General features: G+C 38.3%; 4 protein-coding genes and 1 non-coding gene across 7 annotated transcripts in view; all 5 read left to right on the top strand.

The window, feature by feature from the left end:
- Positions 1-591: 591 nt before the first annotated feature.
- LOC141902459 (uncharacterized) lies at positions 592-2,052 on the top strand. Its single transcript, XM_074790191.1, has 4 exons — positions 592-658; positions 819-923; positions 1,104-1,212; positions 1,505-2,052. Exons 2-4 carry the CDS (start codon positions 819-821, stop codon positions 1,942-1,944), a joined length of 654 nt encoding a protein of 217 aa, XP_074646292.1. The 5' UTR covers positions 592-658; the 3' UTR covers positions 1,945-2,052.
- Positions 2,053-2,828: 776 nt separating this feature from the next.
- On the top strand, positions 2,829-2,900 carry Trnae-cuc (transfer RNA glutamic acid (anticodon CUC)). The gene has a single exon. It is a non-coding gene; the product is annotated as a tRNA-Glu (tRNA).
- A 2,598-nt stretch (positions 2,901-5,498) lies between these two features.
- Positions 5,499-7,178, top strand: LOC141902781 (uncharacterized). The gene is made up of 4 exons (XM_074790671.1): positions 5,499-5,565; positions 5,952-6,053; positions 6,233-6,350; positions 6,713-7,178. The coding sequence occupies exons 2-4, from the start codon at positions 5,952-5,954 to the stop codon at positions 7,150-7,152; spliced, it is 660 nt and encodes a 219-aa protein (XP_074646772.1). The 5' UTR covers positions 5,499-5,565; the 3' UTR covers positions 7,153-7,178.
- A 1,971-nt stretch (positions 7,179-9,149) lies between these two features.
- Positions 9,150-14,831, top strand: LOC141901379 (eukaryotic translation initiation factor 6-like). The gene is made up of 7 exons (XM_074788586.1): positions 9,150-9,321; positions 10,856-10,944; positions 12,061-12,236; positions 12,708-12,818; positions 13,276-13,341; positions 13,483-13,664; positions 14,367-14,831. The coding sequence occupies exons 1-7, from the start codon at positions 9,215-9,217 to the stop codon at positions 14,374-14,376; spliced, it is 741 nt and encodes a 246-aa protein (XP_074644687.1). The 5' UTR covers positions 9,150-9,214; the 3' UTR covers positions 14,377-14,831.
- Positions 14,832-15,180: 349 nt separating this feature from the next.
- The window catches only part of LOC141902435 (pachytene checkpoint protein 2 homolog), a 76,656-nt gene continuing 76,411 nt past the window's right edge, over positions 15,181-15,425 (top strand). For 2 of the 3 annotated variants that reach the window (XM_074790151.1, XM_074790152.1), the window contains exon 1: positions 15,193-15,219. The gene's annotated coding sequence lies outside the window, so the exon portion shown is untranslated. Of the gene's footprint in view, positions 15,220-15,425 lie in introns of all 3 variants that reach the window. The other variant, XM_074790153.1, reaches the window with a different exon arrangement.

Below are 15,425 nucleotides of genomic sequence, written 5' to 3'. Positions count from 1 at the left end.
ATTATATTACTTTAAGATTATCAATTGAAGGTACATGTATATATTCAGTTGAAGGGAAAGTGCTCAATCAAAATGGCCGATGGAACCGCAATACAGCTTCGGAGCAGCCCAGCACGAAAAAGAAATGAAATAACAGGCTCTTTGAAATGATGTAAGAAATTATTTTAGAAATTTAGCACCATTTCATGACGGAGAGACATTTCTATGTAAATAATGGCATTTTGACATTTACCGTACTCATTTAAGAAACACGAAATAGCAGGCTTCAGATTCGAAAAGGAATCTTCGTTTCTGGCCAATATGCCCTCGCAATAAGATGGAAGTAACGAAAAACCCGTACAGTATTTTTGAGAACGGAACGGACACCGGAACGAGACAGATCCAGCCCGTACCTTGCTCCTATCAGTTGAATCATTTACAACCTAACTCGGTGATCTATGATATTGCACCGACTTTATGGCCGTGTTTATTTTCAAAAACAAGATGCTGCATATGATTATTGCATTTTATCATTTGCACCTGTCCAATAAATCATGCAATCATTTAATTGGTTAAACTATTTAAACGGGTGAGTTAATTCGATATTTTGTCATTTCAGAAAAACGCCAAAAAACGTTGTTGAATCTGACACCGCTTATTGATTGGGCTTACAGTAAAGGTATCAAAATTTGATTTTTTTCTGTTCAATCGTTTGGCAACAAACAATTCAGAAGTAAAAACTTTTGCGAAGCTCAGTGACTATGAAATTGTATTTTTGTTTTACTATTTGATATCAAAAGCAGATTTCTTGTTAAGTTAATTTCTACTTCGTTTTGTAGATGCTGATATCCGGAGCTAGGAAACATAGAGTGACTGGACCACTCAGTGTAGTGGCCCTGATTCTCGTGTCGATTGTATTAGTGCATGCTAAATCACTGAGTCAGGTAAAAATTGGAAACAAAATGTGAAATCGGGTGAACTACTGAAGTGTATTCATGTGCCATTTCCTTCGCTTTCTAAAATAATTCAAAAACGATTTCGATCGAGTTTTAGCATATTCGTAGGCCTACGTGAGAATGTCATGTTTTATGGACGTCCTCCTCTATGGACATTCGATATTTTAGTTGACGATCGATGACCAGCATCCAGCTACCAGAGATGTATCGGCCATTGATGAATTTTCCGGGGCTGAGTTCTTGGAAAAAAGATCATTTGACCAGTTGGAAGACGCAGGTACGTAATATATCTATCATTCCATATACATCCTTGGCACACATCAAAATCTGACTAATCAATAGTTTTCAATTTGAACAAAATATTATTGGTTATTAGATGTTTCCGTTGAATACAAAACCTGAGAAAATTTTTAAGTGTCACCAAAACATAGAGATTTATTATTAAGTATTAAGTCAGGCGTAATACTCAGAAAATAAGTATCTCGAAATATAAGTGTGTATTAGGATTTCAATTCGTATCAATATATTCCACAAGCGAAATTCATATAGATATGTTGTCATTTCAACAGATTTACAGAGATCGAGACGTACACTGTCGCGCGATTTTAAAAGCAAACACTTCATGACATCCCGTGACTTCGGTCGTCTCGGGAACAGCCAAGCAAATTGGAATACCGAATTTACGTACAGACTAGGATTCTACAAGAGAGACCCACCGATCATCAGTGTCATCGTAGCGACCAACGATCACACTCTCCAAGGAGATACAGCGAATTCTGGAAACATAATCAAAGGTACCCTCTTCAGAACGGCCAATAGCTATCAAGTCTACGAGGCGTACATCACTACGTCAATAGTTGGAGGCGTAAAAAAGGCTAAGGTAACCAAAGCCATCGACCAAGGCGTCGTACGCCTAGTTCTGGGTCACCACAGCTCGAACATGGGAATGACCGTTCACTACGATCATATCGATGGTCACGGCGCGAACAAACCGATACCTTTGAAATAATTTATCGCTTAAATGAGGTAGTTACACAAGGCTAGAAAATAAAAAGGTGAAACTATATCATAAATCAAGTGCCGAGCATATTCATACATGTGAAAATAAAATGTCGCACTGATATCAATTTATTTCTTTACGGTTTTTTTTCTTCGTTGCGGCGTCAACACTTGTTTTTAAAATTTCGTGTTTTCAAAGAAAAGATTTTTGGAAATACGTCAGCTTCATTTAAAATTCCGATTCGAAATATTGGCGCATCTTTGGTCTAAATCTACACACTCCATGAATTATATCTAGTTCACGAATATTTGATGATGATTTGCTGGAATGGCACAGGTTATTGAAGACCGAATACAACGCGCAACGAAAACGTGTGGATTTCTAAAATGAGGACAAGTTTCCGTTACGTATCTTCTTGCAGTGATTTAACGGACGTTTGAGGAGAAAAATTTCATCATGCATATCCCACATAAAACGAATCGAAACCTTTCATCTACATTAAGATTGTTCATTCCATCGAAACAGACTAGATAGAAATTAGTTTTTCTAAATTGTTCATTTGTCACGTCATATATACGTACGTACATAACGTATTTGACGCTATTTGCCTCACACCCTCGAAGTTGGTATCTAAAACCACGATCTTGTCTTTGCCATTATTCCTGATACTCATGGAGAAATTCGTCGTATGTTTCAAATGATGGCCCGAACCCATTACAAGAACAAAGCGATTAACTATTTAGAGTTCTGGTAAATTTTTCAATTAAACTTTTCAACGTTAAGATTGTAAATCGTTACCTTAGTAAATCATTATAATTTGAATATACTACAGTATTTCACTTTTAATAGGTCTCTTTGTATCGGAACGACGTATTTCATTTATAATGATATAATCCCGCATGGTCTAGTGGTTAGGATTTCTGGCTCTCACCCAGGCGGCCCGGGTTCGATTCTCGGTACGGGAATATCTTTTACTACCATTATGTAACGAGACGAGTAGTACTGTATAGGTTAACTATTTATTTGACGCACGAGATTTCGCTTCTAATGAGTAGAAGCTTCATCAGGTGAATGAGTGCTGTGATTTTTACCATTTTGTGCCATTGCCTATGTATAATTAACTTAATTTTTGCTGAATCGGAATGATTGAAATCGTGTGTCTCGTTTTTTTTTCTCATCTTTTGATTAGAGAGTGATGGCAGAAAACAAAACAAATCGGAGCACTAAATCACAAATTACCTATTGAAACTGATAGATATAGTAATACACCCCCAAAACCAGAGACATTGTTTAAAATGCAATCGTAATGTATTCGGAAATTAATATCACTTTCTACGAATGTCCAATTTTTTCATGAATATACAATTTTAAGATCACAGTGCTTACCACAAATTTTTTAACCATTCAAAGCCATTATAAACTGATAACCCTTTCCACTTCTTCAAAAAATACTTTGAATAATTCTCTCAGTACAAAGAGATTAGAAGTGCGTAACTGGCATTCTCCCGGTTCCGGCAGTAACATCCGTTCTGCAAACTCGACCGCCGATCACACAACTACACCTACTTCAATTTCCGATCTTAAGATCACCCCCCCCCCCCCTGTTTCGCACCCGGCGGGTGTAGTGTGGGTCTGTAAGGGACACTCAATCAAAAAATCAAACGAAATTTGTTCACTAAATAAATAACAGGGAAAATCCCTATTTTAAGATTTAAGAAAATAAAAACATCTGTTCGGACCGCAACTTCCGCTCACACCGAGATTAACTGATATCGGTGTAGGACGTTTTAGTATGGGTAATAAAGCAGATATAGTCAATAATCGATCGAGGGCACAATCGTCACTTCGTGGGCTCTTTATTCCTAGGTCAATTTATAACCAAGTATTACGTATTTTCGAACCTTCAGCTTTTGAACCTCCATGATGCATCTACAGTATTACTATTGTGACTGCTATGTATCTATAGATTGCCACTATATTTTGTATCAAATTAGCGATATTTGTACACTGTACTTTTTACGAAGATACAACAAAATCAAATGAAAAAACTAAAATGAAGATACGATCCCCTCTACGATCCAAATAGGACTTCGCCAGTTTCGCTTTTGACCGAAAGGATATGTTCTCAAATCTTGAGAAGCTGATATATGAATGGCATATACGTATGATCCTCCTATCAGTAGGCAACTGGTCTGGAATTTCTTGTTTGATAGTAAGAATATATGCATTGAAGACCTACGCACGTATGGAAGTCTATCTTATATTTTCGTTAAATTCAAACCATCGTGAGTCATGACGATACGCATGGCATGAAATGGAAAAATTGAAATTGTGTATTACAATTACCTTTTCATTTTTTTAACGAGTGAGTGATGGCAAAACACAAAGAAGACTACTGCTAAATGAAGGTCCGATCACTCCCACTCAACCATCTGGATAATTAGCGTTTTGAAATGTGCTTTTTTCTGCAAGATTAAATATAGTCAACACGTGGGAAAGACAATATATATTAGAGGACATTAACATCAACACCTACGCTGGAAAAAAACGACGAAAATATAAAGATAAACAATATTATCATAAAGCTTTACAGTTATATCCAAATCTCGATGTAACGGCAGCCAACAATCAACCCCAATCAGTTGTTTGCCGGTCCAGTATAGTTGGAAGGTTCCAAATATTCATTTCGTTTCAGAAGAAATTCGATTAATCATCCGACCGTACTTCAAATTCCGATCTCAAAATAAAACCCCCTGTTTCGCGCCCTTCAAATGAATAGAATACAGTGAAACCTCGTTGACTTCAGCGGACCTGAACATGTTCGTCAATCAAATGGTCCTTGCGACGAAATTATGTTTGTTATATCCGATGAATCGTTCTATCCGAGTTCGTTATAACGAGGTTCCACCGCAAAATTCAAATGATTAAATCGACTACCTGAACACAGAGGAAAATTACTACATGAAGCAAATTAATAACTTCTATCAATACACATTAACTTATTGAGGTTTTTTCGCCTGTATTTTCTTCGGAATGTAACGAAATACAAAAGAAAATCGGATATCGATCCTACGTATCTACATGAGCTTATACAGTCTATGTTCCCGTTTTTATCATATCTGTAAATTTGAAAGCCATACTCTTTGAAATTGCAACGGATATTTGTTTCCAAAAAAATGTCTGAAAATGTCTATTGATTCTGGTAGTTATGCTCTATCCGAGTACTACCCTTCGTTTCTTGCAGACCCCGCCCATCAATTTACCTAAATCTGCCCACGAGCGTGTATCTTGGTAGTGCTGTGAAAATATTTGCACCGAAAACCAGGTCGTAAAATCGTTGCCACATTTTGACAAATTATTCAGGTAATGAAAAATGTCATTAAAACTAGACTCGTAATTTGTGAAAATACACCGATTTTATTGTCGCGTATATTTTTGTCGCGAATATTTTGCATCATTTGACTACATTTTATCGTTGCTAACTGTCTCATAGATCACACCATCGTAAAGTCGGTCTGACTATTTAAATGTGTGAGTTGGTTCAATGTTTTGTCATATTTTTGATGAAATAAAAAACGCTCAAAAGGCTGTTGATTATTATCTAGACAACAAATTGGACTCACAGGACAGGTATGTCATCAAAACGCTTTGCTTGTATAAGTTTCGAAACGTACGTCCCGACAAACAATATTCAGCAAAAATGTAAGTTTTTATGCGTCACCAAAGAAACAACGCTACATGATACACCGCGCCTGCGTTTGTCGAATTGCCTCTTCCTCCCGATACCGTCACCTTCGGACGAGGCAGAGAAAAATACCTTTTCGGTGACGAAGGTTGCAAAAAAGTAGCAGCAGCAGTGGAGCGACAAGCGAGGGATTTGTCCCAGGTTACCTGGTAAGAAACCGAGAGCTGAGAAAACCTGCTGTCTTGTTACACTTCCTCCTTTTACATAGCTATCTTAGGGGCCAATTCGTTTTTTTTTTCACTTAAATTATTATTTCCATCCTGTTTTGTAGATGCTGATATCCGGAGCCAAAAAACGAGTGACTGGACCACTCAGTGTAGTGTCCCTGATTATTGTATCGATTGTATTAGTGCACGCTAAATCGTTGAGTCAGGTAAAAATTTTGGAATGACTAGTATGTTTTCAAATGCCATCTTTCTTCGCCTTTGACGTTAATAATTCGAACAGAACAATTTTCTAGCGAAGTAGTTTTAGCTATATATACCTATGTACAAGTACGTGAGAATAATTTATCTTGTGGCGTCCTCCTCTATGGACATTTGTTTATCTTAGTTGACGATCGATAACCAGAATCATCCAGCTACCAGAGATGTCTCGACCACTGATGAATTTTTCGGAGCTGAGTTATTTGCGATAGAAAAAAGATCATTCGACCAGTTGGGCGACTCTGGTAATTTATCATTCTATTCAGTTAAACATTCGCATACCATAATCCTTTCTATTCTATACTGCTTTTTTATTTTCAAAGAAAACCACCAAATAGTCAACAGAAAAAATATCATTGATTAACATATACATACTTAGGTTTCATACAAAACGTAAGCAATTAAGTGTCTTCACGAACGCCTGACCTTCTACTAAGGAATAAATGATGTTTGAAATTGATCATTCAGATGATTGGAACACTATAACATATCCAACTACTTGATGTATCTGAATTCAAAATTCAAATTCATATTTTGACATATTCCTCATAAATGCAATCTATAATAATACGGGCGTAAGATCTACAATATGCAATTATTTCAACAGATGTACAGAGACCGAAACGTACTCTGTCTCGCGATTTTAAAAACAAGCACTTCATGAAATACGCCGACTTCAGTCGTCTCGGAAACAGCCAAGCAAATTGGGATACCGAATTTACGTACAGACTGGGTTTCTACAGCAGAGACCCGCGAATCATTAGTGTCATCGTAGCTGCCGATGATCGCACTCTGCAAAGAGACGAAGCGAATGCCGGAAACATAGTAAGCGGTAACCTCTACCGAACCGCTTACAACTACCAAGTCTACGAGGCGTACATCACTACATCGATAGTCGGAGGCGTAAAGAAGGCTAGGGTAACCAGAGCCATCGACCAAGGTATCGTACGCCTGATTCTCGGTCACCACAGCGCGAATATGAGAATGACGGTTCACTATGATCATATTGATGGTTACGGAGCGGGCATACCGATACCTTTGTATTAACATAATAATTCTATAATTCATTGGAATAAGCCTATAATTCATTGGAACCAAACAGGTAATCGATATAAGGCAAAGAATAAGAAAGTGTGCAATATTTAATAATTATCCTGTTCACTAAAAAAAAATGTCGCTTTAATCGAGATTCGTTTCTTTTCCTTTGTGGTAACGTTTGTACGGAAATTTGCGGCTATACGAATTATTTTCCAGTTTTTATTCCGAATTAAAGAGATTTTCTGTTTTTTGGTTCAATAATAATGGGTGCGTTTTGAATGATAGAGTTAAAAACGTATGCGCAACACACAACGTCGCGAAACCAAATACAGCACTTAATACTGTTTCAAAAAATATCAATTAGGTTTTGAACAAGGTAGATGAAACGTAGGGCTACGGTGCCAGAGCTCAATATTCACAATAACAAAAACGCCCGGACTCTTAAACAATAGTGACAACGATCGAAAATATCCGACAATGCTTCAGCCGGTTCGTTTCTTTTTTAAATTTCGAAATAGGGAGTGAGCCGATATTTGATTGGTAGATATCGTCTGATTATGTTTTAGTGCCCCTCACAAACCCACGACACCCGGCTGCTAAACATGGAGTGTAATTTTGAAATCGGAAATCGTAGTAGGCCTAACATAGTTGTGTGTGATTAGCGACCGAATTTTTTGTTTAAATCTTTTTGCCGGTACATTGTAAATCACAGTCCATGGTTCACGCGCGAGCTTCGACGGCCTAAAGCCTAGCGCACATCGACAAAGCGACTGGAGACAACTAGTTGCTAGTGAGCAAGTACCCCGCGCACATCGAAAATTTAGTAAAAACCAGCAACTACGTGGCTCATGCCGGTCGCTAGGTCCATAGCGCACACATCGACAGCAACTGAGATGTGGTCTAGCAAATATTCTTGAGGGCATCACAAGTCACGTGACAAATAGCTTTGTTTTAGTCAGTTACAACCATGTGTTGTTGATTATGGAGCGCTCACATCGACGGATATGAGAGCAACTGAGTACAACTAGTTGCTCAAAAGTAGAACATGAGCAACTGGGTGGAACTGGAGATAGATGGACGCTAACCAGTCGTAAGCTCGCTCACATCGACAAATTCGAGCAACTGATTGTATCCAGCCAGTTGCTCTCATGCGCCGAAAACTGCCTGGCAACTAGTTGTCTCCAATCGCAGTGTCGATGTGCGCTTTAACACACAGTCAATGAGCGTCGCAAATCAGTCTATTTCTAAGACTGGGTGTGACTAGCAGCGAATTCAAAGGTGAAGGCATTCTATACCAACAAGCGGTCGATAAAACCACGGTCTTCCCTTTGCCAATCCGGATTGTCATAGAGAATACGATGTCGTAGGCATGTCCAAGACTAGGATGTCACATCAAGGATAAAGCGATAAACTATTTGGGGTTTTGATAAATCTTTTCAATTTCGAATGTTTTGCTCTCATAGTTTGTATTAGCTGGAAAAATTGAAATTGCGTTTTACGATTGACTTGTCATTTTTCTAACGAGTGGGCAAAAACCAATTTTTTCATCCTCAAGCCACTAGGATTCTCATTCGGTGGAGGTGAAAAACTTTTTTTGCTCGTTTTTCCCACAGGGACTTGACACAAAAGGATTTTGACCCCAGAATCCTAGGTAGTATTTATAAAAAGACTTTTTATATATAGTACCTAGGAAACTTGGGTCAAAATCCTTTTGTGTCAAGTCCCTGTGGTTTTTCCACTGAATTTGTCCCACGGGAATAAAAATTAAGAAACATTTTTTCTTATTTGACTATTCTTCAAATTTCGGGAGGCGGGCCCGTAAACCAAGCTATTAAAAAAGGCCCAACAATAAAGACAAAGAGGAAATCTGAGGAATTGCACTACTCGTGGCCGTCGAGACACCGGCTGATCGAGACACCCGTTGATGGAAGGATGGGACTGCTCCGACATCGTGTCGGCGCGCATATCCATAGTTGACGTATAGCGTAAAGCACTGGAACTGATGACGTACTTCACACACGGTAGTTTCACAACATCCCATGCTCGATTGAAATACTGACTGTATGTAATTATGGCTGTACGCGTACAATTTGAAGGCAACGGTGAAGTCGGTGTATTTTCTAAATTAACAAATGCGTATTGTTTGGTAGGAATCGGTGGATCTGCTAATTTTTACAGGTATCGATGTCATTGTCACTTTCACCCCCCTCCAACAAAAATTCAAAATCAATCCAAGCCGGTCAGGAATGGATTATCTTTCGTTCATTCCTTGAAGGAAGTGATTATTTAGCCGGATCAGGTTAGCGACTTATAAAATATACTTTGCCGGATCCATTTATTATGTAACAATACAATCGCTTTATAGGGTAAGTGTCAAGACTAAGAGGGTGAGAAGAGGGTCCAAAGCAGAGGGTAGGCCTACCGTTTCACAACTCTGGCCTCTGGGGCACAGGGGCTTGTATCAGAGTTGTAGGTAATGTAAAAACGATAATCTGTTAATCCAATGTATATAGTATATATAAAATAACAAGGGGGCTAACGACGCTCACAAACTACTCAACTTCAGTCGCTTACTATTTCGTTATTTCTCATCCGATTTTGATAATCCAGGCATGATATGAAAGCTAATAGCTTCCTGCTTCTAACGAAACTAGTCCCGTTAACTTTCAATGAATAGTTCGTGAAAAATATGTCTTTGAACGCGAAATTCGGACCGAAATCGCCTGGACCGAAAATGCTATGACGCCGGTTTTCGTCGATTTCGAAATTTCAAAGGTTGAGTTCGACGTAAAATCCTTCACCGATTTTGATGATCGAGGGCTTCAAATGCGCAAAACATTCTATAATTTCTAAATATTGCGGTTGTTTTGTTGATCCATACGATATTCCAGCTTTGCAAACGCGAATTTTCCGATTTTACGTCAATTCACGAACCCCATGCGCGATCTCAAAATGGCGACTGTCATCTCCCACAATGCTTAGCGCAATGCCGAACCGAAATGAATTTTATTTCCAATTTATTTTCTGTCTATATTTACGTGAAATTCAGAATCTATTATAACCTGATCGTGTTTATTCTAGCTTAAATAAGATAAAATATTATTTGATTGAATGTTACGAAATAAAATTCACTGCGGACCTGTTGCTAGTTCAAGTTCAAGGTCGCCATTTTGAGATCGTGTGTCGAGTGCGTGAATTGATGAAAATCGGAAAATTCGCGTTTGCAAAGCTGGAATATCGTATGGATCAACGAAACAACCGCAATATTTAGAAAATATAGAATGTTTTGCGCATTGGGGATAGGGTTAGGGTAAGGTGAGGCTATATGTAGTTAAAACATTCGGGGTGGCTTTCAGCGGGCTCATTCAGAAATCGGTGACCGGATCTGGCTAAATAACCACTTCCTTCTTTGAATGAATTCTTCTTTGACTTCTTCTCATCAATCAAATTCAGGAATGAGGAATTCCTACTTCTTCTGGCCAAAGCCAAAGAAACCCAGGAGTCAAATTTAATCGAGGGGTCATTAATCGTGAAGAGAGTGGCTGATTTGCGGTGCTCTGTCCGTGTTTGTACTGAGGAGAGCTCGCTTAGAACTGTCCATCCAAGTCATCAGTCATTAATTTACATAGAAATCACCAGCTGGCACTCGGAAGTTGCTCCATTCCGTATTGAAGTAATTCACGTTTTAATTAAATCGCTTTATTATTTCCAGTACTTTTGAAAGTGAATTAGAGGCGAGTAAAATCCCAGTGGTACACACGGCAATCGGAGGTTGTAGAATTATCGGAAGACTTTGTGTCGGTATGTGAATCAATAGACCGGGGGCTTTTACTCTTAAAGTTGGTTTGATTTAACCAGTGGATAGTTGACACAGTGACATTTAAAAGTTCATAGTAACTGTGGTACTTACACGTCGGTTATCTTTAACCCTTTCAGTGCGTCTACACCGCACATCAGTGATAGATTTTCCTAGTACACCGCACTGCGGTGTATTGATGTAATTAGTAATTATCTCTATTTAAAGATGGCAGCACGTGTTAAACATGGTGAAATACGATATACCATGCCCGGTGTAGACGCACTATAGTGGTATTCCCGTTATTCAACACACTCGGACGGAATTTTTTAGAATTTTCAAGTTATCTCCAGCACTATAGGGTATTAATTAGTCAGCACTGAAAGGGTTAACCAACTTTTGAGCAACTGGCCCTTGCATTTAATTGGTTGATCTGTATTATAGATATCCATTTGAAAACTAAACAGTTCCCTTGAGCTATCTCCTATTTCAACACATTTCAACTACATCCTAATAATCACTCAAGAGACATCAAATTATGAAATGTAATCCAGAAAAAAAGACCGATCAAGCGATGAGAACTGATACAAACAATCTCTATTTCAACTTCCACTTGAGGAGCACATGAGGTGACCTAGCTCAATCAGTTTCGGAGGTACATGCAACCTGGTAAAAGTCTTATAACGACCAGAAAGGACTGGCAGTTGACCGAAAGCATTGATTTTTAATCCATTTTAAACTGTATTGAAGGGTTGCCAAAAAGTCTTATTTCAACGGGGTTCATGAGAGAAAAGAGACCCCATGATTTGAAAGTTTAACTATATACCATGCCTACATACCAAACTTCAGGTTATACGTAGGCATGGAAACATAAGTAAAACTTTCGAGTCATTTTTAAGCCATTTCAATGAAGACTTCTTGGCTATCCTTCAATACAGCTTAAAATGGATTAAGAAACGATGTTTTATTTGAGGTAGGCCACCTGATTTGCTCTCAAGTCAAGTTGAAATAGACATTAGTAAACTTATATTGCACTTACCCTTGTGAGATATTTACCGTATTAGACCTATCGCTAATACCACGCAGAGCATTTCCTCAAAATTATTTGACATTATTTTTAGGAAACAGAAATGGATTATTGGTGCCGTCATCGACAACCGATCAGGAGCTACAGCACTTACGTAATTCGTTACCAGACGCTGTTGAAATTCGCAGGGTTGAAGAGCGTCTTTCAGCTTTAGGAAATGTTATATCCTGTAATGATTATGTAGCATTGGCTCACATTGATTTAGATAGTGTAAGTGCGATAAGCCTTTGGCTCAGTTATGGTATGCAGCAGTGTACCAGGCCAGATTTCACAAAACATGCTTGGTTTAGTTGCTATTTGTAGATAATATGGCAGTACCTGTCAAATGTTGTGAAGTGATTCACTGCATTGCTGGTAGATGCGGAGTATAGCAAATGTGTTATACACGGCAGTTCAGGGGAGTTCCCATGAATTTTAATCGCTGAAACGATTTATTGATAAACTTAAATGGAAAAACTGGGGCTAAGATACAATGGGATTTCTGATTGGCTTAATGATGACATCATCTAAGCTCAGATGCCACCAGGTTGGAATCCCTGCTGGGGAGAATGCTGGAGAGTTAAGACCTCATTTGTTTTAAGAATGTAATCCACGTTTCAGCTTATGCTGTATTTATATCTCGGGATTCAAGAAATAAAAGATTAACAATGAAATACATTACGAAAATGCATTCATTTGTAGGCAACTGAAGAAATCTTAGCAGACGTTTTAAAAGTGGAAGTTTTCAAACAGACTATCGCAACAAATGTATTAGTCGGTAGTTATTGTGCTTTCAGCAATCAGGGAGGATTAGTAAGTTCATTTGTTTTATCAAATATAGTTGTCTGTTGTGTGTGTGTGTGTGGCTGTGACTGGTTAGAGCATTTGACTCCACTGGGATGCCAGGTTGTAGGTTTCATCCACTAGTCCCTGGACAATAGACTTATCATTACATCTCCACACCCAGGAGCAATTGGGTACCTTGGACCATTTGCATAGTCACTACTCACAGCTTCAACTTAAGACCTACATGTATAGCCAATCTAACAAGTAAAGGCCAGTCTAACGATTTAAGACCATTTGTTGACTTCAGTCAGCCCTGTCCAGGTTGATGGGCTCATTAGCTTGCCTTTTACTTTTTCCCAGGGAGAGATAACTTGTACAAAATAACATAAAGAGTGTCATTGATCAAATTTCTAGTGGATATTGGCTATGTACCATCAAAATTATCGATGAAGAATGATTTATAACAAATAGATTTGATTTTTAGGTTCACCCTAAAGCGACGATAGAAGAGCAGGATGAATTGTCCTCATTATTACAAGTTCCACTCGTGGTAAGATTCCTAAGAAAAAAATTTCATTGGAAATATATTCAGTGTACAATAATTTCCTACAATTAACTTACAATGATTTCCTACTTTGTGAATTATTGCACTGTGGAAATGGAGCCTGCATTTTAATAGTTGATTATTTAGGCAGGTACGATTAACCGTGGTAGTGAAGTGATCGGAGGCGGAATGGTAGTCAACGATTGGGTAGCGTTCTGTGGTTCTGGTACGACGAGTACAGAATTATCAGTCATTGAAAGCATATTTAAATTAGGCGACTCGCAACCATCGACTATTTCAACACAGATGAGAGAATCGCTCATTGATAGGTGAGTATCCGAAGCGCTGTTTGGTTGTTCGGTGGCTGATGGCATTTCAATTCGGCTGCTGAATTGCTTCACAATCCATTGGCAACGGTCAAACCTGATGGCATTGCAAGACTGCCACAGCACAAGACCTTCCCTCATTTGGCCCAAGGGCATCAAACAAATACAGTCAACCCCCGATATACCGCCACCCCCGCCTACAGCCAGGTTTTCTCAATGTACATCTCTATACAAATACATTTTACATAGTAAAACAACCCCGATATACCGCCGTACTCTATACCGCCAAAATTGTTCTGCACCGATGTGGGCAGTATATCGGGGGTTGACTTAAGTTCCAATACAAAATACTGATGTTCTGTTCTTTGAAAAACCAGGCTTGAGGGTGGTGGTATATTGGGGGGGGGGGGGGTTGACTTCATTCAAATACATAATTTATTCCAATTTCACCCCTTATTTATTCCCACTATGCCCATTTCCCAATCTGCCCCTTTCCCATTTCACCCTTCCCCAATTCACCCTTTTCCTGCAAGTTGTGCAATCGCTAAGGCAAACACATTGATGGCTATGAATGAAATGATCTGGGCTTAATGTGATTTCTGATTGGCTAATAATAGCATCGTAGCTAAGTGCACAAGTAGCTGCACTACTGCATGTATCTCATGACATCGGATTTTGATATTTTCTTCTTATTTGTTCTTGCAGTATGACGTAAAAGAGCATTTGAAACTTGATCTAAAAGAGAAAAACTAATTGATATGGTAGCTGCAAAATAACAACCTGAGCTGAACAAGGATCAGAATTAGCGATATCTCCGAACTATAGAACTTTTTCGCTAAATAGAATGAAAACAATGAGCATTTCTTTGTAAATAATATTATCAAGAATCATGATTCAATCGAATAGTGCTTTGAATGAAATATATGATAATTACAACAATGGTCAGAGTTTATTCAGTATTATCGAAGATCTTGCAGCCTCACGAGAGAAATCCCTCAATAATTCAGTCAAAGATGAGAAATTGAAGAGTACTATGAGCAACGTTTGGCTTGGTATTCCAAGAAATCTATGAACATCAAAGCATTTGTTTTTTGGATTAATTTACAATAGATTGGAAATAATATAATGTTCGATTGTTTAAATGGGCTGTAAAGTTCGGAACTGGATCTTATGAAGTGGTTAATAGTGTAGTTACCAAAAAGCACGATTGCTACATACATTTGTTCGATTAAATAAAATACATTGAATTTATTTAGTCTGGTTCTGTCTGTTGTGGTTAAACCTTCTCCTATTATATATATTAATACGCTAGCCTCACAACGTTTTATAAAAATCCGCATGGTTAATAGTACCCAATTAACTACCTTTTTTGATACACTAAATTATAGAAATATGATACAACTCGTATAAATTTTGATTCGTACATCTCTGGAATAGATAATAGACATTAATTTTTGCTGGTTATATACCTCAGCCAATGTTGATCATGCTGGATGGAAACAAATCCTTCATTGTAGTTGAATTGACATCATGGCGGCGGTCTAATCGAATGTTGTGGGTAAGATATTTGGCAGTAGCTCAAAGATGCGTAGGGCCGGACCCCAAAAATATTACCTAGAGTAAAGAAGAGGTCCCCCATAAATGTTACCATAATTTCTGCAAATGGGATAGGTAACGAATTTCGGTTATATGTATGAAATCCATTGATCCTGATGAGAGACGGATCGATGATGAAATAAGGGATTCCCTGGACTTCTTTTGCCT

Source organism: Tubulanus polymorphus, chromosome 3, assembly GCF_964204645.1.
Source record: "Tubulanus polymorphus chromosome 3, tnTubPoly1.2, whole genome shotgun sequence".
Classification (NCBI taxonomy): Eukaryota; Metazoa; Nemertea; class Palaeonemertea; order Tubulaniformes; family Tubulanidae; genus Tubulanus; species Tubulanus polymorphus.
Note: the sequence above shows the minus strand (reverse complement) of the source record. Positions and strands in the feature narration are given on the sequence as shown.